The following is a 27,327-nucleotide window of genomic DNA, read 5'->3' on the forward strand; positions in this document are numbered from 1 at the left end:
ATCTTTTAGATGTTCAACTTAGTCCAATTAAGCTTTACCTTATTCGTCTCTTACATAATATGTAGGCTAAGAAAGTCCTTCCTCACCCAGGGCTTCAATGCTTACCTTTATTTTCCTCTAGTTTCCATTTTTAAAAAGTATTTTATTTTTGGCTCTGTCGGGTCTTAGTTGCAGCATGCAGGATCTTCATTGTGGCATAGGGGTCTTTTCATGGCGGAGCACAGGTTCTTTGTTACCACGTTCCGGCTTCTCTCTAGTTGAGGCACCGTGGGCTCAGTAGTTGTTCAGGGGCTTAGTTGCCCGACCAAGGATCGAATCCTAGTCCCCTGGATTGCAAGGCAGGTTCTTAACAACAGTCTACCAGGGACGTCCCTCCATGTTTAATATTTTGTTTTCATTTTAGTCCTTACATTTAACATTAAACATTTCAGATGTTTAATCCATCTGAAACTGACTTTGGTGTGTATAAGGTAAGCCTCATTTGAACTTTTGTGTGTGTGTTTTAATGTTTATCACACCTATATTGTCCATTAGGCTTTTCTCTGTAACCCTATTGTGTTAATGGGTAAAAAGGGAGTTCTAGCTAATAAATATATTCCCAGCTGGGGACAGTGCTTCAAGAAACAAGAGACATTTCCCTGGGGTTTCTTCTTTCACTGAGCTGTGTTAATCACTACAGGTACAAAGTCACAGCCATTTAGGATCCTTGTTCTCAGGGTCCTTCTGCTACTTTGTATTTATAGATTACAAATTTCTTTACAGAGCCAACGGTTTCCATGCAGAGGACTTTATTCTCATGACCACTGAAGTGGGGACAGGGAGGAGGACTATGTCACCAGTGCTTGATTTGTTTACTCCCACAAGAGATTAGGTGGAGTCAGGTTTCTTACCCCTGATGCTGGCTGGAAATCAAGTGGGGCTGGCGTCTCTGTATAGTACATGCCAGACCCTGGGCTGTTAGCAGAGGGCTGTGATTGGCTAGAAAGGCAAGCATAACCTGACATGATTGGCTCTGGACTCCCTCCTGTTGTTACTCCACAGCAGTCTGAAGACCGGTCCACCAATCACAGGGCTCCTTACTGGGTGCACGAGCAACTGCGGGAGATTGCCGGGAGACCCTAGCAACACCGTGGCGTTTGAAATCTGGACGGTGGGGCGCTGTGCAGTCAGCTGTGCAGTCAGTAGAGGAGCGTGCCAATGCCTCAGGAAGAGTCGGTTCCCAGGATGGACACCCCATCCTCTGAAGAACCCTTAGATAAGCAAAACAGAAAACTGGAAGACCAGGAAGAGGAGATGGGGTTTAAGGAGCTGGATGGTCTGAGGGAAGCCTTGGCGAACCTCCGGGGGCTGTCCGAGGAGGACAAGAGTGAGCGGGCGATGCTGTGTTCCCGCATCCAGGAGCAGTCCCAGCTCATCTGCATCCTGAAGCGGAGATCCGACGAGGCCCTGGAGCGCTGCCAGACCCTGGAACTGCTCAACACCGAGCTGGAGGAGAAGAGGCTGCTGGAGGCCGAGGAGCTGAAGGCCAAAAATCAGCAGGCCCAGAAGCTGGAGGAACGCTTTATGACCCTGGCCTCCAACCACGAGTTGATGATCCGCTTCAAGGATGAACACAAAAGGCAGAACGCCAAGCTGCGAGAGGAGAACGAGAAGCTGAGGCTGGAGAATGATCAGCTCTTCAGCCCAGCACTGAAGGCCCAGGAGGCCAAAGTGGTGCAGCTCACAGCCCAGAGCGAGGCCCTCGCCAAGGAGCTGGAGACCCTGCAACGGAAGTACGCCCATGATGTCTGTCAGGCTCAGGCCCGAGAGCAGGAGCTGCTGGAGCTGCAGAACCGGCAGGCCTGCGCCCACACTGAGGAGACCGAGCAGCTGCGCATGCAGCTGCAGAGCCTCCAGCAGCAGCAGCAGGAAGCCCTGCAGCAGACGGCGAAGGCGGAGCAGGCACACAGCCAGCAGAACCGGGAACTGCGGGCCCGGCTGCAGACAGTCACTCGGGAGAAAGAGGAGCTGCTGCTGCTGTCCATGGAGAGGGGCAAGGTGCTTCAGAACAAGCAAGCGGAGATCCGCCAGCTGGAGGAGAAGCTGAAGATGGCCGACGTGGCCAGGAGGCACGCACTCGAGCGCTTTGAGCAAGAGGCCGTGGCCGTGAACAGCAACTTGCGAGTCCGGGAGCTTCAGCGCAGGGTGGATGGCATCCAGGCCGCCTATGATGAACTCAGGCTGCAGTCCGAAGCTTTCAAAAAGCACAGCCTGGATCTTTTAAGCAAGGAGAGAGAACTCAATGCCAAACTCCGCCATCTCTTTCCATAAGGAGGTTTCTGCTTCCTCTGGCCTCCGATGAAGAAATCAGATATCTGTGCCTTACTATTATGGCGAGAGTCAAGATGGCATTCCATTTATTCTACTTTTAAGTACGAGAGACCAAAGAAAAGCTACTTTACTACAGTGATGTTGTTTACTACAGTGCCATTGTAAGGGTAACACTGATTTTTCAGTCCTACCACCTAGAATACACGAGATTTACCAAATTTCGTTGTGTGCCTTTGAAATCTTCCTAAGTTTGCTATCAGTATCTCCACCTCTCCTATAACTTATTCATTCTCAACCTCAGATATCTTCAGCTGTCCTAAGTTTTAAAATTAGCAGCTCTTACTTTTCAGAGTGCAATGGGGGATGTATTATTGTGAATAAGTGCAATGGGATGTATTATTGTGAAAAATAGCACAGTTAGGCCTTGTATCGGAGAAGGCAATGGCAGCCCACTCCAGTACTCTTGCCTGGCAAATCCCATGGACAGAGGAACCTGGTAGGCTGCAGTCCATAGGGTCACTAAGAGTCGGACAGAACTGAGCGACTTCACTTTCACTTTTCACTTTCATGTGTTGGAGAAGGAAATGGCAACCCACTCCAGTGCTCTTGCCTGGAGAATGCCAGGGGGACCGGGGAGCCTGGTGGGCTGCCGTCTCTGGGGTTGCACAGAGTCGGACACGACTGAAGTGACTTAGCAGCAGCAGCAGCAGCCCTTGTAAACAGATAGGATTGTAATCTCCGACAATTGAGACTGTAAGCTATAACAGTTAATAGTATATTAATAGCATGAATAACTTGCAGAAAAGTGTCTGATTTTGTTAACTGGCCAATTACTTACCTGCTTTATGGAATATCATTTTATTTGCACTAGCCTGGAGAACAAAAATTAAGCTCATTGTTTTCCAAAGTAGGTAAAGTTTATTATAGCCATTCTATATGAGCAATATGATTCAAATAAATAAAATCCACCTTTAAATTTTCCCTGCAAGCTTAGATCCCATTCCATTTTCTGGTTACCCCCCCTCCCCGCCCCCCCTTAATAAAAATAAGATTTGAAAGTGAAAGTGAAGTCGCTCAGTCCTGTCTGACTCTTTGTGACCCCATGGACTGTAGCCCACCAGGCTCCTCCATCCATAGGATTTTCCAGGCAAGAGTACTGGGTTGCCATTTCCTTCTCCAGGGAATCTTCCCAATCCAGGGATCGAACCCAGGTCTCTCACATTGTAGGCAGACGCTTTTGCCGTCTGAGCCACCAGGGATTTAGGGTTATAAAAAAGCAGGTATCAGTAGCTTCATTTAATATTTCACAATATGTTAACAAAAGTCCCCAATTTAGGTAACAGGTCATACACTGGATATGATACATACAAGCAACACAGAGTGATTGCTTTGTTTCTATTAGCTACTTTCTTGAAACCCTTTCCTTCTGTAAAATAAAAAATGGGAAGTATATATGTATACTTACAGCATTTTTGTAGGAATACTCAAATGTGTAATGATAAAACTATATATATTTATACAAAGTTCTTAAAGAGGTAGATATAAAAATACACTTTATGCTTCCTTATTTCTCAGTATTTAGTTGACATAGAAGCATTATTATGACTACTTCCCAAGACAGATTGTTATATAGTATTTTTCTCACTCATTTAGTATAGGGTGCCAAGAGATACCTAATGATATGGATTTGTTAAAAAAATATTACTTGGTACATTTTTCATAAACGATTTTAAGCAACGCTTGCTTTAACCTAAAGCAATTTTTAAAACCAATTTTCTCACATTTTTAATAAGATCGTGGTGTTAAATACAGTTTCCAAGGATCCACCTTGCTGGCTTGAAAGGATTATTTACTTCCTTTTACACATTATCAAGAATCAGAATATAGGAGCTAATTATGGTTACCTTTTATTGAGTTCACACCACGGAAGAAGATAATAGTGTTCGTTTCTATTTCAAAAAAGAGGAAAACTGAGATTCAGTAATTTGCTCATGGTCACTGGGGAGCAGTGGTTTTGATGACATCACACTGAAAGATTTATTGACTGACTGTTGAGTAAGCTTAGGGAGTGGGGTAGGCACTGAGAATAAGCATGAAAAAGCATGTTTTCTGCCCCAGAAGAGCTCCCACACGGTCTAGGGGCAAAAGAGCAGTCACAACAGTGTAATAATGTGTTTTTAGGGGTGTTATGAGATCATAGTGGGTAAAACACACACACAGAGCAGTTACACGCCTGAGGGTGAGGGTTGGGATGGAAGAGAGGATTGCCAGGGATGACTAACACAGGAGTTGACATATAAGCTGGTTCTTTAAACAACTAGTAGAATTTTGTAAAGTGGAGAAAAGATTTGAGACAGCACTGTGTAGAAAGTCAAGGAGATTAAAAAAAAAATATATCCAGGATATTTGGGTAAAGCATAAGTGGCTATGAGGAGATGAGGGAGAAGCATGTCTACAATTAAAAGGAAGGGGAGAGAGGGCAGAGGAGACTAGCAAGGGCACAAACAAGGACCCACAGGCCCGCCTGCTTCCTCTGCCTCCCACGTGGGTTCAGGCTGAGCCATGAGGAGATTGTGCGGCTCTTCCTGCCCCGCCCGTGCAAGCTCCGCCCACTTGCCCTAACCGCAGTCAGGGTCAGGTGGGATGCAGGTCTCTCGGGTTCACCCTTCTTGCCCAGCATGTGAGGAGAAGAAAGAGGCTCCTGGAAGCCACCTGAGGGCCATGTGAGCAGAGAATACCGGGCTCCTCGTTGAGGAGTGTTGGCTAGTGCAGGACTTGCCTTCGGGACTCCTTATTAGGTGGGGAATACCTCCTTATTAGGTAAGGTACATGCTCCCCAGAAGATGGGCGCAAAGGAAGGGTCTGAGTTCTCCGGGTCTAAGGACAATTCCATTCAAAGTCATGCTGAGGAGTTCCTATTAAGTTGAACCATATATAGTTTTCATTTCTGTAGGTCACAAATGAATAGCTACAGGCCATTTGATAATGCTCACTCTAATACCCTTCAGGGCTTCCTTGGTGGCTTTGATGGTAAAGCATCTGTCTGCAATGCAGGAGACCAGGGTTCGATCCTTGGGTGGGGAAAGATCCCCTGGAGAAGGAAATGGCAACCCACTCCAGCCTTCTTGCCTGGAAAATCCCATGGACAGGGGAGCCTGGTAGGCTACAGTCCATGGAGTTGCAAAGAGTCGGACACGACTGAGAGATAGGTTCTAGTACCCTTCATCCTTGCTGACGAAGTCAATACCCTTTTGAAAGATACTGGAAAGAAGATGCGTAATGAGAATTAGAAGGTCAAAGATGGATGGCTGCCTAGAGAACAGCTGAGAAAAAGAACCCACAACACAAACTAAGAGGAATGTGAACCTATCATGTGTCAAGTGCTTTTCATGTCACTTTCATTACAGCTCTTCAAGGGAGGTGCAATGATCACTATTTTACAGATGAAAAAAGTGAGACCAGAGAGGGTGACTTGCCTAAAGCCAGGAAGCCTTGGGGTACAGGAGTGAGATTTGAACCTAAGCTCTTCTGGCAGGACCGTTTTAGGCATGTGCCACCTGCCCATGAATCAAGCACTTGGTTCTACTGCTGCTGCCTTGAGAATCATAAATTGTATGGCAAGGGGCTCCACATTTTCATGTTGGGCACTGCAAATAACGTAGCTGCACCTGCTTGCTGGCTATAAAACCCATGCTTTTTCCCCAGTATAAAAACCACCTTCTGCTGCTGCTGCTAAGTCACTTCAGTCGTGTCCGACTCTGTGTGACCCCAGAGACGGCAGCCCACCAGGCTCCTCCGTCCATGGGATTTGCCAGGCAAGAACACTGGAGTGGGTTGCCATTGCCTTCTCTGAACCACCTTCTAACCAGCCACAAAAAGACACTGATTTCTTTCCCCTCCTTTGTGCTTCACAGCACTTTTCTATTCTACTCTTTCAGTGTTTATCTTGTAATTTAATCTGTGACTCAGACCGGATTAGAGGATGGGTGACTAGTTACTGTGGGATGCTGATCTGTAGTGATGCTTATCACTACAACAAATTGACAATGTGTAAACCAACCACTTTCAAATTACTGCCCTTGAGGGGAAATTGAAAAAACAGAGCAACAGAACTCCTATCTAAAGCAGACCTAGATTGCTAGTGAATTTGTCTGTGGCCTCCACAAGCAGTAAGCCTAAGATGAAAATCCTTAGAACAGAGATTTGAAAACCAACTAATATGTGTAGCTGTGTAGCTGATAAGTGTGATCTTTTGTGTTACCCACTTTGTAAGCCTGTCGGTGTGCCTCTGAGGAACTTCTTTGGTTCCCAAAATTCCAAGAGAAATAGAAAAGAAAGGAGAACTACAGGAAGAATGAACTGCCTGGCTGATGTTTTCATAATATCGACTCTCTTTCACTTCGTGAAAATTAAGTGAAGTTAATTTGTTTCTAGTAAACAAAGTATTGTTAAAAAATCTATTTCTCCCCAACTCCACTACATGGAAATTAAACCTTTAAATAACATTGTTTGAAGGAATACCTGCCCAGGTGCTTGCTGTTCTATCCAGCCCCTGTTGACTCAGCTACCTGTGGAGTGGCTGTGACTGGGTCAAGGCGGGAATGAGTCTGTATTCCCCACCATGACAAGATTTGAGTAGACCTTTGAGATACTATCTCTTGCCACACAAATAAAGGAAAGAGGACCACAACCCTAACTAGTCTCCCCAAAGCTGACCAGATGACTTATTTTCCATTATCATTTGCCAAAATTGGGCCATATGCAAACATTTCAACCAAACGTCTCCATGGGCAAAGTTGTTACCAGGACTGACTTAAGCCAGTCTCTGTGACATATAGTATGTGGGGCTACCTAACAAAAGTATGACTTTGTCAGCAAGGATGAAGGGAGATGGATGTTGGGTGGGTCACCAACAATGTCTGCTGTACCACAACTACTTAGATTGACAGGGCCTTCTCAGGCTGGGAATTTTTATTTTATTTTTTTTAAAATCTCAGCCTCTTAAAAAAGTTGTTGGAATTTTGGGAGATGGCCAAGAGAAGATTTTTCTAATCAGTTGTCCGTCTCCTTAAGAACAAACTGGATATTATTTTCCAAACGCTAAGAGCATCTTACTAAAGTTTAGGGTCTAGGGCTATACAGATGAGTCTCCCTATTTGACGTTCTTTCCAAACTTCTGTTTATCCTACTTGGCAAAACTAATTCAAGAAAAACTTTTCCCTTGGACAGAACTTCCTGGTCATTCATTACACACTCAACTAACTACAGTACCCTTTTCCCAGCCCCCTCACTCCCCAGTTCACCAAAGAAACTTCGCTTTTGCCAAATTCTCCCTCTTTAATGTTCTGATCTGCTTTTTCTTGCATTAATGTAAAATAATCTTCCCTTTCATGTTTAACATGATTCATTACAGAGTTGTTTGTAATAGAAAAAGATTGGAACTACCCTACATACCATCAATAAGGAACTAATTAATTATTAAATAAATCATGGGCCCTCCATACCTTGGAATACATTGCAAAGGGGGAAAAAAAGGCAGAAAGAAAAAGGAAGCTCTCTATGTGCTAATACAAAAATATTTCCAGGATATATGCAAGGGAAAACAGAGTGCAGAATATCTATTGTTTATTACCTTAGTGCAAGGGAGAGAGAATGGATGGGGAATAAGAATATAAACATATGTACTCCCATCTGTATAAATAAATATTCAAAAAGAAATGTTAGAGAGAAATGTTTATTGGTGGTATAGAGGAATGTGGGGACAAGGATGGGTAGGGGTAAGATGTGAAAGAAACTTCTCAACTTATCCCATTTTATATCATTTGACTCTTGAATCCTGTGACTGTGAGTGCTAAGTCTCTTCCATCATGTGTGACTCTTTGCGACCCTGTGGACAGTAGCCTGTCAGGCTCCTCTGTCCATGGGATTCTCCAGGCAAGAATACTAGAGTGGATTGCCATGCCCCCTCTAGGAGATCTTCCCGACCCAGAGATCAAACCCATGTCTCTTATGGCAGGTAGATTCTTCACCACTAGCACCACCTGGGAAGCCCCACCATGTGACTATATCACCTCTTTAAAAATATAGTAAAATTGGAAATTCCCTGATGGTCCAGTAGTTAGAACTCTGTGCTGTCACTGCTGAGAGCCTGGGTTCAATCCCTGGTCAGGAGCTAAGATCCCACAAGCTATGCAACATGCAAGTACAACATGTATGTAGTAAAATTAAAAACAAGGAAGTATCTTCCACATAATTATTTCCTAGTAAGCTGTATTTCTGTGTAGATGACTCAAAAAGCCTACAGATTTTTCCTTCCCCAAGAACTGCATAGACAAGACATTTTATATGGAGCCAAATACGGCTTGACAGATCCGGGTCAGGCTCTTCATCTGGAAGCTGCTGCTCTCATGAATGTTCAGCCACACATGGCTAATGACAGTATCTTTTTCTACCATAAGGAGTACCTCCTAATGATTTCTATTTCTCTCCTAAATTTAAAGATTTAACTATATTAACTTTTCTCATGGATTTTCACATGTCTGTATGAGACCTAAATTTTAGATTTTGGAAAGCCTGTTTTCTCGTATCTTCAAGTTTTTAGGCTTTGGGTGTTGGTTTTTTGTTTTACTCTAACAGATGAAGAAAGATGGTAGAGGAAGAGCAGGCCAAGCCATTCTGATCCTCCAACTTTAATAACTGATTTAATATTATCTCATTTATGTCACAAATATTTACCGAGAGCCTGTTATTGGCTAGGCACTGTGTTAAGTGCTAGGTACAACATGAGCAACAAGGAGGCCCGATCTCACTGAATCTGCATCCTAGTAGGTAAGAAGAAAATGCTGAAGGATGGGATGACATGAGAGTGCATAGCAGGGTTTCTTAAGGTAGAAGAGGTAAGAAACAGCTTTTCCTAGAAGTGGCATTTAAGTTAAAGTTTTAATGTGCTTTAAGTTAAAGCAATTTTGTGTATGTGAGAGCTCAGTCACTTCACTTGGGTCTGACTCTTTGCGACCCCACAGACTGTTGCCCTCCAGGCTCCTCTGTCCATGGGATTCTCTGGGCAAGAACACTGGAGTAGGTTGTCCTGCCCTCCTCCAGGGGAATCTTCCCAATCCAGGGTTTGAACCTGCGTCTCCTGCATTGCACATGGATTCCTTACCCACTGAGCTACCTGGGTAGCATGTGTAAGAATTGTCAAAGAGTAGAGATGAGGAAAACATAAAAATAGTTCAGAATCCTTCATAGGACTTCCTGTTCTTTAAGAAAATTGCTTTCACAATAACCACACCATCCAGGGCTGTAGAATAAGCACTCAGTAGACTCTAACAAGAGACTGGTGAGATTAATCCAGTTATACACACATCCATATTTACCTCCACTCCTGTTAGAAATCTGAGTCTTCATAATCTGGCTTAAGCCTCCCCGTGCCCTGTCCACATTCACATCCTTTCACTAGGCCCTTTAGAATCCGAAATCTATGATCAGCAAACTAGCTAAGTGCAGTGAGTGAAGGGGTACATTGGTATCAGACTGCCTGGTTTCAAATCTCGTTACTGGGTGTCCTTAAATAAGATCTTACTGGGTGAAGAGGAAATTGGAGAGCTAAAATTTTTACTGACTGAGCATTTATCCTACTTTAACTCATCCTATATTTCAGGGTGACAAAATGGCCCATTTGTGATGAGATAAAGTCGTTTTTCACAGAAGAATCCCATATGGTAGAAGAATCCCAGCAAAAAATGTAGTGAAATAATTTATTCAGGCACTGATCATCACTAGATGAAGCCATCAGGAGAAAGGTTAATGGAGAATTTTACTGTCACCATTTGAAAACATTGATCAATCTTAGCATCACTAAAGACGGGAAGCTAGACCTTGTAGGCCTTCTAGTTGATGCTAGTGGTAAAGGATCCACCTGCCAATCCAGGAGACACAAGAAATGTGGATTCAATCCCTGGGTATGCACGGAAGATCCCCTGGAGTAGGAAATGGCAACCTGTGCCAGTACTCTTGCCTGGAGATTCCCACGGACAGAGGAGTTTGGCAGGCTACAGTCCATAGGGTTGGAAAGAGACACAACTGAGCATGTGCGTGCGTGCGCGTGCATGCATACACACACACACACACACACACACACATACACACACAGAGGTGATGTGCCATGAGAAACAGCACTTCTAACAAGTATTCTGGCCAAAACTGTTGAACCTTAAGCTAAATAAACCCTAAGAACTAATTTCCCGCTTATAGGAAATACAGGGTTGAGGGAAAAGTCAAACAACGCAGGAAAGAAAACAGACAAATATAGAATAATGGGACACTCAACAGGACAGCTCACTTGGCTTCTTCAGAAAATTAGATGGCATTGGTGAAAAGGGGTGGAGGGATGCTGTCTTAGATTAAAAGAGGCTTCAGAGATAATAGGAAATGTATAGAATTGTTTGGATCCTTATTTAATAAAGCCATCTGTAGTCAGTATCCCCTGCACTGGCAGGCTGATTCTTAGCCAATAGACCAACTGGGAAGCCCTACATCAGGATTTTCACTTTAAAATATTTCAGCCAAAAAAAAAAAAGGCAGAGGGATGAAGCACATGTGGCAAAATTTGGATACGTCTTAAATTTGGAGGAGTATATAAGGGATTCAGGGTACTGTTTTCTCTAGCTCTGTGTATGATTGCAGATTTTCAGTATTAAAAAAAAAGTTAATGAAGAGCTGAGATTTGTGAAGGAAGGAGGAAGAGAAATGATTTGAAACTGGTAATGGGATGCAAGAGCAACTTCGCCAAGTTCTGACTCTGAGATTCCTGGGATGAGAGATAAGACAATTTCCCATCTGAGAAGTGGAGTCCTTCTCATCAGAACAGGAAAATCCTGCAAGTCTCCAATGCCCAAACTTCTCCACCGGTTGTCCCTTCCTCTCCAGAGCAGCAAATCTCACCTTCATGGGCAGCAGCTGTGTGGCTTGATTAGTTGGGAGGCATGGTAAGTTCTTCGGAGAAGGCAATAACACTCCAGTACTCTTGCCTGGAAAGTCCCATGGATGGAGGAGCCTGGTGGGCTGCAGTCCAAGGGTCGCCAAGAGTTGCACACGACTGAAGCGACTTAGCAGCAGCAGCAGCATGGTAAGTTCTTACTATTTTAATTGGTTACAAATGGTGGTCATTTTTAAATAAAATAAATCAGATCCCAGATTAGTCCACAATACCGTAGCTCATTAATTTGCATTCACAAATGCATTTTTCGGATGAAAGGAATGGAAATACAGCCAGAACACAGAGAACAGCTTATAATCCATGCAAGTATATAGTGCTTGTAAACATAATCCTACAGTACCCTGAAAGAAAGTGAAAGTGAAGTCGCTCAGTCGTGTCCGACTCTTTGTGACCCCGTGGACTGTAGCCTACCAGGCTCCTCCGTCCATGGGATTCTCCAGCAAGGATACTGGAGTGGGTTGCCATTTCCTTCTCCAGGGGTCTTCCCAACCCAGGGATCGAACCTGGGTCTCCTGCATTGCAGGCAGATGCTTTACCATCTGAACCACATTTTGCTAATACAGTACCCTAGACAATGCCAACCTTTTGAGTCTTCAGTTTTCATCCAATCGTAAAAATACTCGCATGGTTATAGTTCCTGACTTTTATGGATTATACTTCACGGGAGCACAGACAAATTATATTAAAATAAACACTCTGGCCTCTGTAGCACTCATCCTTCTGCTGTATCCATTCAGCGAAACCTCAGCCCTGATTCCGCTGCATTACCTACCATCTCTGCTCCAACTCCCATTATAGAAAAATCCAATAGATGTATGTATTGGTGATGAGGTATAAAGCCATGATCTTTGTGGAGGATTTAATAGATTGGTGCTCATCATCCATTTCAATCCCTCTTTTAATTTGTTTTTAATGTGCTTTTCTGTATTGTGCAAATGGAAAAGCTAAAACAAAAGAAACACACACCCCAAAATTGTATTTTCAGACTCCTCTGCAGTTATATTTGGTAGATACAAATGTGGCAGGCATCTTTTCCCCCTGCTTTGGCTGCTGTTGTTCCCAAGCACATTCTTGGAGATGTTGAGTTTTCATAGTAGTATTCATTCACTAGTTTTATCTATCATCTATCTATCAAGTATAGGTGATTTACAATATTGTATTAGTTTTAGTTGTAAATCATGATTCAATATTTTTATAGATTATACTCCATTTAAAGTTACTACAAAACAATGACTGCAATTCCCTGTGTTGTACAGTATATCCTTTGTGTGTATCTATTTTATACATAATAGTTTGTATCTCTTAATCCCATACCCCTACCTTTCCCCACTCCCCGTCTCTCTCCCTACTAGTAACCACTAGCTTGGTTTCTATATCTGTAAGTCTGTTTCTGCTGTGTTATATGCATTTGTTTGTTTTATTTTTTTAGATCCCACATATAAGTGATAACATACAGTATTTTTCTTTCTCTCACTTATTTCACTAAGCACAGTACTCTCTAGGTCTACCCACTTTGTTGCAAATGGCAGAATTTCACTCTTTTTATTGCTGAGTGATATTCCATTATATACATATCCATTCATATGTTGATGAACACTTGGGTTGCTTCCATATCTTGCCTGTTGTACATAATGCTACTGTGAACAATGGGGTGCATGTATCTTTTCAAATTAGTGTTTCCTCCCTCCCTCCCTCCCTTCCCTCCTCTGCCTCCCTTGCGTCTTTCTTTGCCTCCCTTTCTTTCTTTCATCCTTTTTTTCTTTTTGATATATACCCAGAAGCTGGGTCATGTGATAGTTGTATTTTTGTGTTTTTTTGAGGATGCTCCATACTCTTTTTCCATAATGACTTGCCAATTTACATTTCCACCAATAGCATACAAGGGTTCTGTTTTCTCCAATCCTTACCAACATTTGTTATGTATAGACTTTTTGATGATGGCCCTTCTGACATGTGTGCGGTGATACCTCATTATGGTTGATTTGCATTTCTCTAGTGATTAGCACTGTTGGGCATCTTTTCATGTGCCTCTTGGCCAACTGTATGTCTTCTCTAAAAAAAAGTCTATTCAGGTCTTCTCCCAATTTTGTAATCAGTTGTTTTTTTGATATCAAGTTGTATGAACTGTTTATATATTTTGATATTAATCCCTTGTTGGTCATGCTGCTGCTGCTGCTGCTCAGTCGCTTTAGTTGTGTCCCACTCTGTACGACCCCAGAGGCGGCAGCCCACCAGGCTCCCCCGTCCCTGGGACTCTCCAGGCAAGAACACTGGAGTGGGTTGCCATTTCCTTATCCAATGCATGAAAGTGAAAAGTGAAGTGAAGTCGCTCAGTCGTGTCCGACTCCTAGTGACCCCATGGACTGCAGGCCCACCAGGCTCCTCCATCCATGGGATTTTGCAGGCAAGAATACTGGAGTGGGGTGCCATTGCCTTCTCTGCTTGTTGGTCATATCATTGCAAATATTTTCTCCAGTTCAGTAGATTGTTTTTTCATTTTGTTCGTTGTTTCCCTTGCTGTGCAAAACTTTTTAGGTTTAATTAGGTCCCATTTGTTTATTTTTGCTTTTACTTTTTTTGCCTTAGGAGAAAGATCCAAAAAAGCTTGCTACTATTTGTATCAATGAATGTTCTGCCAGTATTCTCATCTAGGAGTATTATGTTCTTACATTTAAGTCTTTAAGTTCATTTTGAATTTATTTTTGTATATGATGTTAGAGAATGTTCTAATCTTTTTCTTGTATGTGTGGCTGTCCATTCACTAGTTTTATGAGATATGGTAGTCAGCCCCCAAGATGGTACCTAATGATTCTTGTCTCTGTGTGTTCATATCCTTCCATAGTGAGTAAGGTCTGACTCATATGACTGACAGAATACTACAGAAGGGATTGTGATTTCTGAGGCTAGGTCATAAGATATTTGCTGATGCTTCCTTGGTGTCTTGGATTGTCCACTCTGGGGATGCCAGCTACATGGCAGTGCAGACACTCACACAACCTGTGGATAGGCCCACAAGGAGAAGGAACCCCAGGAGTAACCTGTCAGCCACCTTACAAATAGGTGCTCTAGTTTCAGCCAAGCCTTCAGATGACTCCAGCCCAGTCAAAATCTGGCTGAGTTCCATGAGTTTCAAAGTGAGGCACTTACAAATTTCTGACCAACAGAAACTGCTAGAGATAAGAAATGTTTATTGTTAGTTTAAGCCACAACAATAAGCATGTATTTATTGTTTTGTTTGTTTGTTTTAGGTTTTGGGTAACTTTTTAGGCAGCAGTACATAATTAATAAATGGGGTTGAGAGTCCTGGAAGCAGTGATCTTGAAGCAACGTTCCAGCTTTGTATCTACAACTATCCCAACCTGGGCAGAGATAACAGCACCCTAGCAGGCCTGTTAGGCCACATTGCACTGAGAGGCATTCTTGATCACCTGGCCTAATGCCCACTCTTCTAGTCCTTCCAATTACTTTGTATCTTCTCTGTATTACAGCTTTTCCTGCTTAAAATAGCTGAAGTGGTTTCTGTTTCCTGAAACTGGGCTTAACCTAATAAAGATACCCATTTCAAATCAGTAGCTAGACTCTAGAGGCATTCCTGTGAAGTTCAGGAATAAGGCAAGGAAACTGATTATTCACAGCATTATTTAGCATCACTCTGGAAGTGCTATTTAATTATAAGTCAAGATAATAAAACAAGTATTGCAAAGAAGGAAGTAAAATTGTCATTATATATAATAAGATGTATAACTGTTTACCAAGGAAATTTGAATGAATAAACTAAAAACAAAGACTTAAGAAAGTTCAGCCATTGAATCTAGATAAACTCAGTCTTCATTATACATATTTACTCTGCCACATGAAGCATCAAAGATGAATAAAACTGAACTGGAAAGAATCTGGTAGAAAATGGTCTGGAGATAGCCTTTTCAAAATGTATCATTTCTAGGGAGAAACTAAACAGTACAACTTGAGAGCCTACAGTGATTCCCTGGTACATTTGGGGAGGCCTCCCAAATCTATTATCATGTTTAAGGAAATAATATGTGTAAAGTCCTATATATGCCCAGTAATTGATAAGGGCTCCTAACTAGCAGCTATTGTTACTACTATTATATTACAGTTACTAAAATGATCCTTGCCTTGTAGGTCCTTGTAACTGAACTACATTGATGGAAACTGGAAAAAATGAAAATTCAGTGAGTGAGTCAGTTAAAAATTTAACAAAAACATCAGTAGCTTTCCAATGGAGCAACAATAACCATTTAGAAAGCATAAAAGAAGAAATAATCTAGTCCAGTAGCCAAAAAACATGCATAAAGTAACTGAGGAAAATAAATTAATAAAGTTAATTCAATTTCCATGAAAATTACAGCTTTTTTTTTTTAACTTGGAAAATTTTATAAAGTTATCTGGAGGAATAAATATTCAAATACAGATTTAAAATTCTGAGAAAGACTAAAAAGTCTTGTCCTATGACATATTCAAATATAAAACTGCAATAAAAATATACTGATTTTGCTTCCAGAATGGATACACTAATCAATTAAATAGAAGAAAACCACCAGAAATAGATCCAACTATATATAAGAATTTAATATATGGCACAAATGTTAGGACATCAGTGGGTACAAGTATGGATTCTTCAATAAACTGTATTGTGGCAGATAACTTTTTGAAAATTATATTCTTATGTCACATTTTATACTAGAATAAATTCCAATTGGATCTTATTTAATAAGTGAAATAATCACTCATATTGTTAAAAAGCTCAGTAATTTATAAATGGAAGAAATTAAAGGAGCTCTAAAATACATAAGTAAATATCAATATTATTTAGTTTAATAAAGGCTTTTTCAGCTAAACATCAAAGCCAGAAATCATGAAGAAAAGTTTGATAGACTATTTAGAAATTATAGTAAAACAAGTAGTTTTAGCCTCCCCCCCAATAAATGATCAACTAGAGGAAAAACTGGAACATATATGAGACAAAGGGATGTTTTTCTTATAATGCAAGGGGTTCATATAAATTAAGAAGGAAAACGACAAATATCTTTCTTGACGAAAATCTCTCACTTCAAAGAAAAATGGACTTAGGTGGTAAAAAGACTATTCACATTAGAAATCAGTTGGTGATGTGAAAAACATTCAAGCTAATAATTAAAGAAATGCACATTCACACAAAAAGATGCCCCTTTTTATTTTTAGCACATTTTAAAAAGAACAAATCCATTTTGATGAGTGCATAGGAATTAAATACTGTGAAAACCCTTGGTGACAGATACCTTCCCATAAGTAATAAGAGTCTGTATAAAAATTGTAGACAAATATTCTACTTCCAATAATTTGTCCTAAGAAAATCATAGGATAAGTGAACAAAGATGTTTGTGCAACATTTTAGTGTGGTATATAACAGTGAAAAATCCAATACAACCTAAGTGCTATCAGTGAGGTTGATTCAAAGTTGGAAAGTTCCTGAAATGGAATTCTAGACAGTCAACAAAAATAAGCATGCAAATATATATTTGGTAGTATAAAATATGTCCACAAAATATTCACATCAAAACATTAGAGTTCAGAGAAATAAAACAATTTATATCATATGTCCATACATAGAAAAACTCTTTATATTAAACATCAAAATTCTAATAATTCATTTTGGGGTAGTTAGATTATGGGTAATATTCTACTTAGTTGTATATTTCTGCACTATCTGAATCTTTTACAATGATCATTATAACCAGAAAAGAAAAAAAAAAACCGTGAAGAAGGAGAGAATGAGAGGAGAGGAATGATGAAAGGGAGGGAAGGTCGTTTCTGCTTCAGCTGCTTTTTTGTCTTCTGAGGCTACAGTTGTAAAAATTCCCCTCTCTCAGTTTTTTACTTTTCTCTTAATTCAATATAGAGGGTCTTAAACCATGTATGCTGCTAAGTTGCTTCAGTCGTGTCCAACTCTGTGCGACCCCAGAGACGGCAGCCCACCAGGCTCCCCCGTCCCTGGGATTCTCCAGGCAAGAACACTGGAGTGGGTTGCCATTTCCTTCTCCAATGCATAAAGTAAAAAGAAAAAGTGAAGTCGCTCAGTCGCGTCCGATTCCTAGTGACCCCATGGACTGCAGCCTACCAAGGTCCTCTGTCCATGGGACTTTCCAGGCAAGAGTACTGGAGTGGGTTGCCATTTCCTTATCCAAAACCATGTATATTTAAACCAAAATCTTGTAATTTAGGGAAAAAATGATAAATCAATTCATGGTCTTGATTTTGCCTTAGGAGAAAATACAGTTCGATTGGATGACCAGCCACACAAAACACCTGTTAAATCAAAGTATGCTAGAAAATTTATCATCTCGAACTGTTTGCTGTCCTACTTTTGCAAAACCTTTCCTATTGGGGCTTCCCTGATGGCTCAGAGGGTAAAGCATCTGCCTGCAATGTGAGAGACCTGCGTTCAATCCCTGGGGCGGGAAGATCCCCTGGAGAAGGAAATGGCAACCCACTCCAGTATTCTTGCCTGGAGAATCCCATGGACAGAGGAGCCTGGTGGGCTACAGTTCATGGGGTTGCAAAGAGTCAGACACGACTGAGTGACTTCATTTTCTCTTTCATTTCTTTTCCTAATGAGAAGGTTAAGGAGTTACCTGGAGGCCACTCATTTTTTCTTCTAGATACCATCAGTCAGTTCAGTCGCTCAGTCGTTTCTGCCTCTTTGTGACCCCATGGACTGCAGCACACCAGGCTTCTTTGTCCATCAACAACTCATGGAGCTTGCTCAAACTCATGTCTAGATACCATAGGTCATGCTTATTTGTGTCCCTTGCAGAATCGTTTTCATTGAGTTGAGTTTTAGTGCAGTGCCTTCAGTTAAAAGTTGGAGACCTTCCTTCATTCAACAAATAATTATCAAAGCCTACCCTGTGTTTGGGACCTATCAGTGTCCAAATTTCCTGGAACTTGCTTTCAATCCTTCTAAGAAACAGCCAAATAAAGGAAGCTATTGGTGAGGTTATCTGCTACTTTATTCAGTATCCCACTGAAAAGTTTCTTTAAGACGTGAGAACAGGAAAAACAGTTAAGGAATTCATGTATACTTTACTCATAAGCAAATGAAGGAACGTTTGTTTGTTTGGGTTACCAGGAAGCTTAGTCTACTGTTAGCTCAACTTAAGTAACTGTAAGATTTTATGTCCATCCAATTCTGAAACAAACCTTTCCTCCTTTTAGAACTCCTTATCTTTTTCATGTGTATTTTCACTGACCTTGCTTTGTAAAAATGTGAGTTATTTCATTGTTTTCTAGTGTATTTGTGAACTGCTTCAAACCTGAAATTCTTGTGGGTTTTAAGGAACAATATAAACACCACCACGAGGAAACAGACAAATCCAAATTGTGGTGCATTTTTCAAAACAAGTGACCTTGTTTTTTTCAAAAAGCCAATGTGAAAGGGGGTGTTCTAGTTTGACAAATGGGGGGCAGGGGAACATAACAAATGCAAGAAGTGGTTTGTGATTGGATCCTGGCTCAAAAGAACGTATCTGCTACAAAAGATTATTTTTGAAGAAAACTGAATGAATTTTGAATGAGATCTAAGTAATAGGTACTATTAACAAGATTGTTAATTTTCTCCAGACCTGGTAATAGTATTACGATTATGAAAGAGAATGTTATTTTTAAAGATGCACACGGAAGCATGTTGAGGTGGTGTGTTTTGTCTCAAACTTTGGGATAATTCAGCAAAAAAAAAAAAAAAAGTTTTACAAACATTTATATACAGATAAAGTGTATATGGCAAACGGTTAATTGTTGAGTCTGAGTATTGAGTTGTATTGTTGAATTAGAATACTCTTTCACATATTCTGCATATTTGTAAATTTTTTAAACGATTTTGAAAAATTACATATGAATGACTTATCTCTTTTTTCTTCTAGTAGTATTTAAGTGTTTGAATGAAACCATCTTGTACTATAGCGTAAGGGAGCCGGGCAATTTCAAAAAGGATTTGATCAGCAGTCTTAAATTCCAGGATAACTTTGATTATTCATAAATGTGGTATCGATCAGTTTTGAGCGAGAGTTGCTTCACTGCAGGTGGAAGCTGGAATACAGAGGATAGAGAAGCGAGGGCCGATAGGGTAGACCACCGTTCCAATAAATCCCTGGTTTGTTGTTATTTTTGCCGCTGTTACTATGACATCACTGGAGGTCTGGAATTACGCCTGGTCTACCGAAGTCTCGCGATACTAGAGCCCGGTGGAGCGCGAAATGCGGTGGGAGGGGCTGGAGCGAGATCGACTGATTTCCGGCCAGGCCGTTGTCTGGGTGGCGCGGTCGAGTCATCGTTGGGCCTTGCTGCTTCCATCTCCTTTCCCAGCCCCCCGCCCCGGCGCGGGGGGTCGACCAGCCTAGCGGGGGCGGGAGGCGACGCGGACCTAACCCTTTCGTTCTGGCCTGCTCCCCGGCTACCCGCTCTGGGTCCCTAGGACCCGCGAGGCCCGGTCTGAGGGCCCGGGGCCTACGTGGGCCCGCCGCCGGGCCCCATGAGGCATAGCCTGACTAAACTGCTGGCGGCCTCGGGCAGCGACTCCCCGACGCGTAGTGAGAGCCCGGCGCCCGTCGCGACCTGCTCGCTGCCCCCGGACCTGACCGGGGCGGCGGAGGACGAGGGGACGGCGGCGGCCGGATCTCCCGGCCGCAGACAGCCGCGCGGCGACGAGGGCGAGTCGGAGGCCGGGAGGGGGGGCCGCGGCGGCGTGGCCGCGCGCGCGCCCTCGCCTGAGGAGATGGAGGAGGAGGCGATGGCCAGCGCCCCCGGGGAGGAGACGGAGGACATGGACTTTCTGTCCGGCCTGGAACTGGCGGACCTGCTGGACCCCCGGCAGCCGGACTGGCACCTGGAGCCCGGGCTCAGCTCGCCGGGGCCCCTCTCCTCGTCCGGCGGAGGCTCGGACAGCGGTGGCCTGTGGAGAGGCGACGACGACGACGAGGCCGCGGCTGCCGAGATGCAGCGCTTTTCGGACCTGCTGCAGAGGCTGTTAAACGGCATCGGAGCTTGCAGCAGCGGCAGTGACAGTGGCGGCGGCGAAAAGAGGCGGAGAAAGTCCCCGGGAGGCGGCGGCGGCGTCGGCGGCGGAGGCAGCGGCGGCGGCAACGACAGCAACCAGGCGGCGACAAAGAGTCCCCGGAAGGCGGCGGCGGCGGCTGCCCGCCTCAACCGGCTGAAGAAGAAGGAATACGTGATGGGGCTGGAGAGCCGAGTGCGGGGGCTGGCCGCCGAGAACCAGGAGCTGCGGGCCGAGAACCGGGAGCTGGGCAAGCGCGTGCAGGCACTGCAGGAGGAGAGTCGCTACCTTCGGGCCGTCTTAGCCAACGAGACCGGACTGGCTCGCCTGCTGAGCCGGCTGAGCGGCGTGGGACTGCGGCTGACCACCTCGCTCTTCAGGGACTCGCCCGCCGGGGACCACGACTACGCTCTGCCCGTGGGGAAGCAGCAGCCGGACCCGCTGGAAGACCAGGACGACTCGGCGGGAGGAGTGTGTCTGCATGTGGACAAGGATAAGGTGTCGGTGGAGTTCTGCTCGGCGTGCGCCCGGAAGGCGTCGTCTTCTCTTAAAATGTAGGGTCAAGTAATCTGCTCTTTATCCGCGTTTATCCCCTTTCAACTCCCTTACATCATGTAAAACACCTTAGTGGGACATCGTCACTGGACACATTTCAGAGGAGGAAAAAAAAAAGTAATATTGAATCTTTAAGTGTTTAGCTAAAAGCATGAATGTGACACTGTAACCAACTCCTAATGATAACATGTGACTATTAAATCTCTCTGACAGTTTCTTTTTTAGGTGATTTCCTTCCTGCCAGGCTCCGTTGTAGGGGTTACAGAACAGTCGTTCCCGCCTCACCACCTGGTAAGGACCCATCTCTTCACGTAACGCTCATGCTCTGCTGCTTAGTCTACTTTAATGGGCAACATCTCAATTTGTGCGTGTGTGTGATTTTTTGTTTGTTTGTTTGTTTGTTGTTTTCTTTTTCGGAAGTTGGGAGGGGAATCTAATTTGGGCCCTGTCCACCCTGGAAACAGACTTGTGCTGGTCAATAATGTACTCAAGATGCTTCTTCTGGTTGAAATAGCTGTTAATGTGTCCCCTTGTTCAGACTTGCGTGTACCTAGCTCTTCTGTCCCCAGTGTGGACATGGCCTTGGATGACATCGGTTCCAACTGTACACTGAAAGCTGCTAATAGAGATACAGTTTGGAGACAGTGACACAGGTGAAGTTGAATGGAAGTTCCGAGTTGTACAAGGTGCAAATTGGAATTCCAATTTTAGAGCAACTTTTCAGAGGTTGACAATAAGTACTTGGGGCATGCACAAATGGGATAGTTACTTTGCTGGAGATGACAGAAATCTTAAATATAAGAATGCCTTTTAGTTTTAATAGATCTAGACATACAGTCTATTCAGATTAATAGATTTTTATATCTCAACATTAGAGAAGTTGAAAATTAACATGCATACCAGACTCCTGTGTTAGTTACTTGAAGGAGAAATAAGAATGGTTAATGAAATGTTTCTTTGAGGACCAGCACAGTGATTACCCTATCATTGAGTATGAATAAATTGTTGAACACCTTTATTTTTGTTGTATTAAATTTTTAGGTTAAATTTATGTATGATTAGATATTGAAGGTTATGAAATGTGAATGAAAACGTGTAAAGTGAGGCTTCACAAAGAATCTTACTCTCCATATTTCAAAGGTATTTGTCCTGTTTAAAAATGAGTTTTAAAATTGAGTGATTCTGGCTACTTAATGACACAATTGACACTTTTCCAAAGTTGGGACGTAGTCTTCCTTTGAAGTACTCTGTTGTGTGATTGTATATAGATTGAACCATGATGTCCTTCAGTGTAAGGGACATGAAGAAATTCTTTGTGAAACATCACTGTTTGATAAAGTATATACGTATTTAGCATCCTTGTTTTTCTTTGTGCTAAAGTGGATACAGCTGTTGGGGCAGAAGAGACGGGACCAGCTGCTGGCCACATTTCCTGCTTTATTTTAAAAGGTAGTATAAGAAATGAGGAAAAAGAGGTAATATCAGGGCTTCTGCTTTTATTTTAAAATGTTCATAATTAAAAAGTATTTTCCAGCAGTCCAAAGATGTAAGTTATCTTACACATAAAATGTTTTATTTTGTTGTTATTTGGTTATGAAAATGGAATCTTGTTCTTGCACAACTGTAAATGTTTTGTTGCTAGATAATACACTCTGAGACCTAACTTGGTCTCTGGTTTCCAGTGCATTACAGCATATTTTGTAAAATCATCTACTGCACTTGAGCATGAATATGGATAGTAGCCAAACTCACAACCTGGAGTGATGAACCTGCTTATACCTAAGTGCAGGAGCAAGCCCCTCACAATGCAGCTGCATGGATTTTTAGTGCCTACTGAATAATATATAATATATATAAACCAAAAGTAGTTGGAAAAATTATTTGAAATGACTAATTTGTGCTATCTTTATGGAATATGTTAAATGTAGCTTTTTGAAACAGAAGCCTTGAATTGAAATTTAATTAATACTTGAACATTTTGTATATATATATATCTTTGTATATAATTTTGTGCAGTACCAATGACAAAAATATGGTGTCATAATAAAATCAGGTTTGTTGATCTTTCAGTTATGGGCTCAAAGAATTTATTCATCTCTAACATGACATTGGAAAACAATGGATGAAAATAGGAAAAATGATTGTTGTTAATGCTGTGGGTCTTAGGTTCTGGAAGCAGTAAGTGCGTTTTTCTAAAAATTAAACCATTCCTTTGGAATATTTTCTTCCTAACGTCAATGATTTTCCTGCATTATTTGAAGTTTGGGGGCTGGGGAGAAACAGTCAAAGCTTTCTGAATTGGGATGCTTTGAAATTCCAAGTATAGATTTTTAGAATGTCATTTTATAAATGGCAGTTTTTGGAAATACTTGATTAAGAACTTTTGAAAATGGAGATTAGTATCAACTATTTTAAAAGCTGCTTTGTTAGGTTCCTTATGTTTTAACTGTCTTTCTTAGTTTCCATTTCATTCTCTTTTTTTCAAATTTTGGTGACTTATAGTGATTTTGTCATTTTTTGCATCAACGTCATAGTCTTGTTTTTACATGGTATTGCATGTATTTAAGACCTAACAGGGACTTTAAATAAATTTGGTCATATTTATGTGTAAACACATTTTACTGTAAATGTTTGGGTTTCTGAATTTACAACAGATATGTTTATTTCAGTGTGTAGTAAACAATATCTTAAAGTGTCCTATTCACTACTTGTTAATTAAAAAAGTTATGATTAATATGAAACTGTTGTCTTACTATTTTTAGAAAATTGTGTTCTGAATGATTAGTAGCTGGATAAAGGAGATTTCTGGAGTATAATACGGATTGTTTAGAAATTTTCAGGTTTGGCTCTATTTACTGTAATGGATGAAAGCAGTTTAGTATTTGGGGAGTCTTTTTTCTTTTTCTAATTGTGCCTCTATGGCAAAATGATACAGAAAGAACTAAAGATGTACCTTTTAATAGTTGTCTTCTGATTGTGACAGGAATTCATACATTAATTGAACTAACACATCATATTGACCTACTGTTTCTATCATATTGACTTAATGTTTCTGCACTTCCTTGACCTAACTAAAGAGTCCACGTTTGTTAAAATGTAATCACACCTCTGATATAATCCAACAAAAAGTGTTCAAAATATTTTAAATATTTGTTCATTTTATAATCACTAAATTAATCTCTCTCTCTTCTCTTTAAACAGCTTAGCAGTGTCTGCAAAAACGAATCTTTTCCTACAACCTGTTAACTGACTGGACTGATGGTAACAAAGTAATTGTGGGAGCCATGTCGGTCAAAAATTTGGCATCTGCTGAAAAAAATGAATGCCATTTTCAAGTTCCCAAATTACTTCTATACTGATTTCACTTTCCAGATTTCACTTTCCAGAAATGGAGATATGAAAAGATTGTCTGGAATCCTTGAAAGACTTAATAGGAATACATGAGACTAAGTTAATTTTGGAACAAAATTATACATTTTTTGTCTTTCATGGGAGTGATACTCAGTTCTTTGCATACCTTTTAAAAATTGTAACCATTGGAGAAGAGATTGATAGTATTTCATCAAGGAATATTAGATTCTTTTCATAATCAAGAGCACCTTTTATGGAATTACATTTAGTGCAGTAGAATTACATAAACAGGCCATCAGTGATCACAAGGCCATATCATGAGTTTGTATTTATTTCCTGGAACATGAGAGCTAATCTGAAGTATAGACAGACCTTGCTGAGTAGAATATAAAAGTTAATGTAAAGTCTTTAACTATAAAGAATAGTCTTTTTAAATAGATGCATTGATTTGTCTGTATATCTTTGAAAAATGGATTATGATTAAATGTGTGGGTAGTTAATTGCAATTCAGGGTAATGCCAAGATGTGTGGATTCTGAGGTTTTGGCTTCTTGAGCTTCCTCTGAAGACATATTAAAATTATTTTGAGGTTTCTAATGAATGGTATACTAGTTTCTACTGTTTTGTATTAAAATTTCTCTAGTATGAAAGGCTTTTTAGCATTCTGGATGATGGGAGTGGTTTTTTTTTAAAAACAGAATATGGTTGTTTTACTTATTTGAAACATTTTTCCAGTTCATTACAAGTGTGAAAAAACACTCAAAACTCTTGATTGTTTTATTTCATTTTTGTTGGATTATGTTAATACATTGTTTCACCTGGTCTAGACTGGGTCATTTTATCTTACTCATTTCGGAGGTGTGCAGATGGTAGAAGTGGGAGGGAGTAGGAGATAGGCTCTTATTTCTTCTCTCTCCAAAATGATTCATCATCATAATTATTCAGTTTGATTATTGTATGGTGATACACAAGATTGATTAAATTCACTCAGTTTCAAGTTTATTCAGAGTCTGATGCCAGGCAGCAAAGAGCGTTCTCAGTTATACTTAGGTGATTGATGGATGTTCCTACGTGTTGAACAGTACAGTTAGTTGTGTTGTAACCAAAATCAGGTAGGCATCAACACTATTTGGTGACCATAAGTGCTGCTTTGATAGAATAGAGTGGATAATTCACTGATAATGAGTGAATGTTTTAAAATACATAATTATCTAGTTCTGCATTTGGGAGGTATAGTTTTTCACTAGTCTAGTCACAGTTTTAAGCTAAGTATTCTGATGACTATTTAAAGTTGAATAGGTTGTAAAATATTTTCAGGTGTTTGGTTTCCCCCCCTGGCTATCGACACAAAAGTTTTGAGACCTTCACAAATGGTTGTTTTTATATTTTACTGTGCTGTTTTTTATTGAGAAACCAGGTGGTTACCATCTAAGCCAGGAATCAAAAAGGGGATGTCCTCTATTAGATAGTTGTAAAGTGTTTGCTTAGCTAGCATAGTATTTTGTACATATTTGAACTTGAATACCTCAATAATTTGCCTGTTACTCCCTGTTGTCTTATAACAGACTGAGCTCAGAGCTCTAACCTAGACAGCAAGCGGTTATTGACATTCAGTTTTAAAGTGCAGAAAAATGAAACTGGAGATACTTTAAATTTTATTCCAAAAGTAAATTACTTTATCATTAGCAACAAATCATGTAAGGAAAACTATGTATTTTTTAAAAAGGTTAATAGAAAGTTGTTCTTTTCATTGCTTTGGTTACTGATAATGGTGTTTTTATTCCTATTTTTTTACCTTTCTCCAATTTGTACGTTCAAGATTTGTTAGCCATTTTCCCTACTTTTTAAAAAGCAGATCACAGTGCTTTATTAAAATTTTTGTAATTATATATATATATATATATATATATATATATTTTTTTTGCTGTGCAGCCTTGTGGGATCTTAGATCCTCAACCAGGGATCCAACCTCAGGTCCTCAGCAGTGAAAGCGTAGAGTCTTAACCACAGGACTGCCTGAGAATTCCCAGTTTTTTGTAGTTCTGTTGACCCCAAATTTGTTGAGAATCTTTTGCTCAATTTTCAGTTAATCTGATTTAAAAATCTAGCCACTTGGTGTTTTGAACATCTGTGTAGCTGTTGATATATACAGATTTGAATTTTATTGGTGGCTGAGCATACTTTAGAATGTGCCATTAAGTTCTGTATCTCTCCTTTATAGTTCCTGGACCCTTTTGGCATCTAATGTACCACAGTCTGGGGTTTATAAATTAATACCTTAAGTATAGTATAACATGAGCCTTCTTTTTTAAAGCCAAATAACTACACAGAACAAAGAAAAGTTTAAATAGGTTTTTTTTTTTTATTGTGACAGAACTGATAAACTATTTTCCTCTCTGGGCAGTGTTCTTTAGGTCTTAGCTAAAAATGACTTTCTTTAAATTGTAATGCAGATCATAGAACGTTCTTGCTAATTTGCCCCTGATCAGAAATTTTGGTAAAGTAAATTTGTAGCAATAGGCTTAAAATAACAGTTTCTTTGGCCTATGTTGCCCATTTCTACTAATTGAGAAGATGATTTAAGAAAAATATGGTAGAGGACAGGTGTAAGAAAGAATCATTTTTGGTTGCAGAAACCATTGTAAATTGTTGTATGTTTACAGATGGTTGTATGCTATGGAGTAAGTACTGCGGGAATGTTTAAGTAAGGAAACCATTTGTACTAAACTATCAATATAGTTATATCAGTGGGTTTTGAACTAAGTTCATTACACCATGCTGTTTTTAAGAGGTCTGATTCAGTAATTTGGGTTTCTTATTTTTGAAGTCAGGAGTTTTATTGGGGTTTTCTATTGTGATGAGTAGAACCATGCTTTCAATCAATAAAAGTGAGAATGCATATAAAATATGTATCTTTGGGTCAGAGCTTTATCTAGATATTTTAGCTTATAAAGGGTTTGTTTTGTTTTTAGCCATATATATATATATTTTTTTTCCCCCTAGTTGTAAAAGTAAAGCATATTCATTACAGAAAACTGGGAATATCCAGAAAGGAATTAAGATGA

At 40.8% G+C, this 27,327-nt stretch overlaps 2 protein-coding genes across 11 annotated transcripts; both read left to right on the forward strand.

The window, feature by feature from the left end:
- Positions 1-1,014: 1,014 nt before the first annotated feature.
- Positions 1,015-7,980, forward strand: CCDC89 (coiled-coil domain containing 89). The gene has a single exon (XM_070365104.1). It carries the CDS (start codon positions 1,198-1,200, stop codon positions 2,308-2,310), a length of 1,113 nt encoding a protein of 370 aa, XP_070221205.1. The 5' UTR covers positions 1,015-1,197; the 3' UTR covers positions 2,311-7,980.
- Positions 7,981-19,584: 11,604 nt separating this feature from the next.
- CREBZF (CREB/ATF bZIP transcription factor) lies at positions 19,585-27,172 on the forward strand. 10 transcript variants are annotated; one of them, XM_070365213.1, is made up of 4 exons: positions 19,585-20,911; positions 21,126-21,565; positions 22,293-22,361; positions 24,114-27,172. In XM_070365213.1, the coding sequence occupies exons 1-2, from the start codon at positions 19,836-19,838 to the stop codon at positions 21,139-21,141; spliced, it is 1,092 nt and encodes a 363-aa protein (XP_070221314.1). In that variant the 5' UTR covers positions 19,585-19,835; the 3' UTR covers positions 21,142-21,565; positions 22,293-22,361; positions 24,114-27,172. The 10 variants fall into 10 exon arrangements, with proteins under 10 accessions (XP_070221314.1, XP_070221313.1, XP_070221312.1 ...); XM_070365212.1 differs by having other exon boundaries at positions 21,126-21,203; positions 21,451-21,565; positions 22,293-27,172; XM_070365211.1 differs by having other exon boundaries at positions 21,126-21,203.
- The last annotated feature ends 155 nt before the right edge of the window (positions 27,173-27,327 follow it).

The sequence above is a fragment of the Bos mutus genome, chromosome 29 (assembly GCF_027580195.1).
Source record: "Bos mutus isolate GX-2022 chromosome 29, NWIPB_WYAK_1.1, whole genome shotgun sequence".
NCBI lineage: Eukaryota > Metazoa > Chordata > Mammalia > Artiodactyla > Bovidae > Bos > Bos mutus.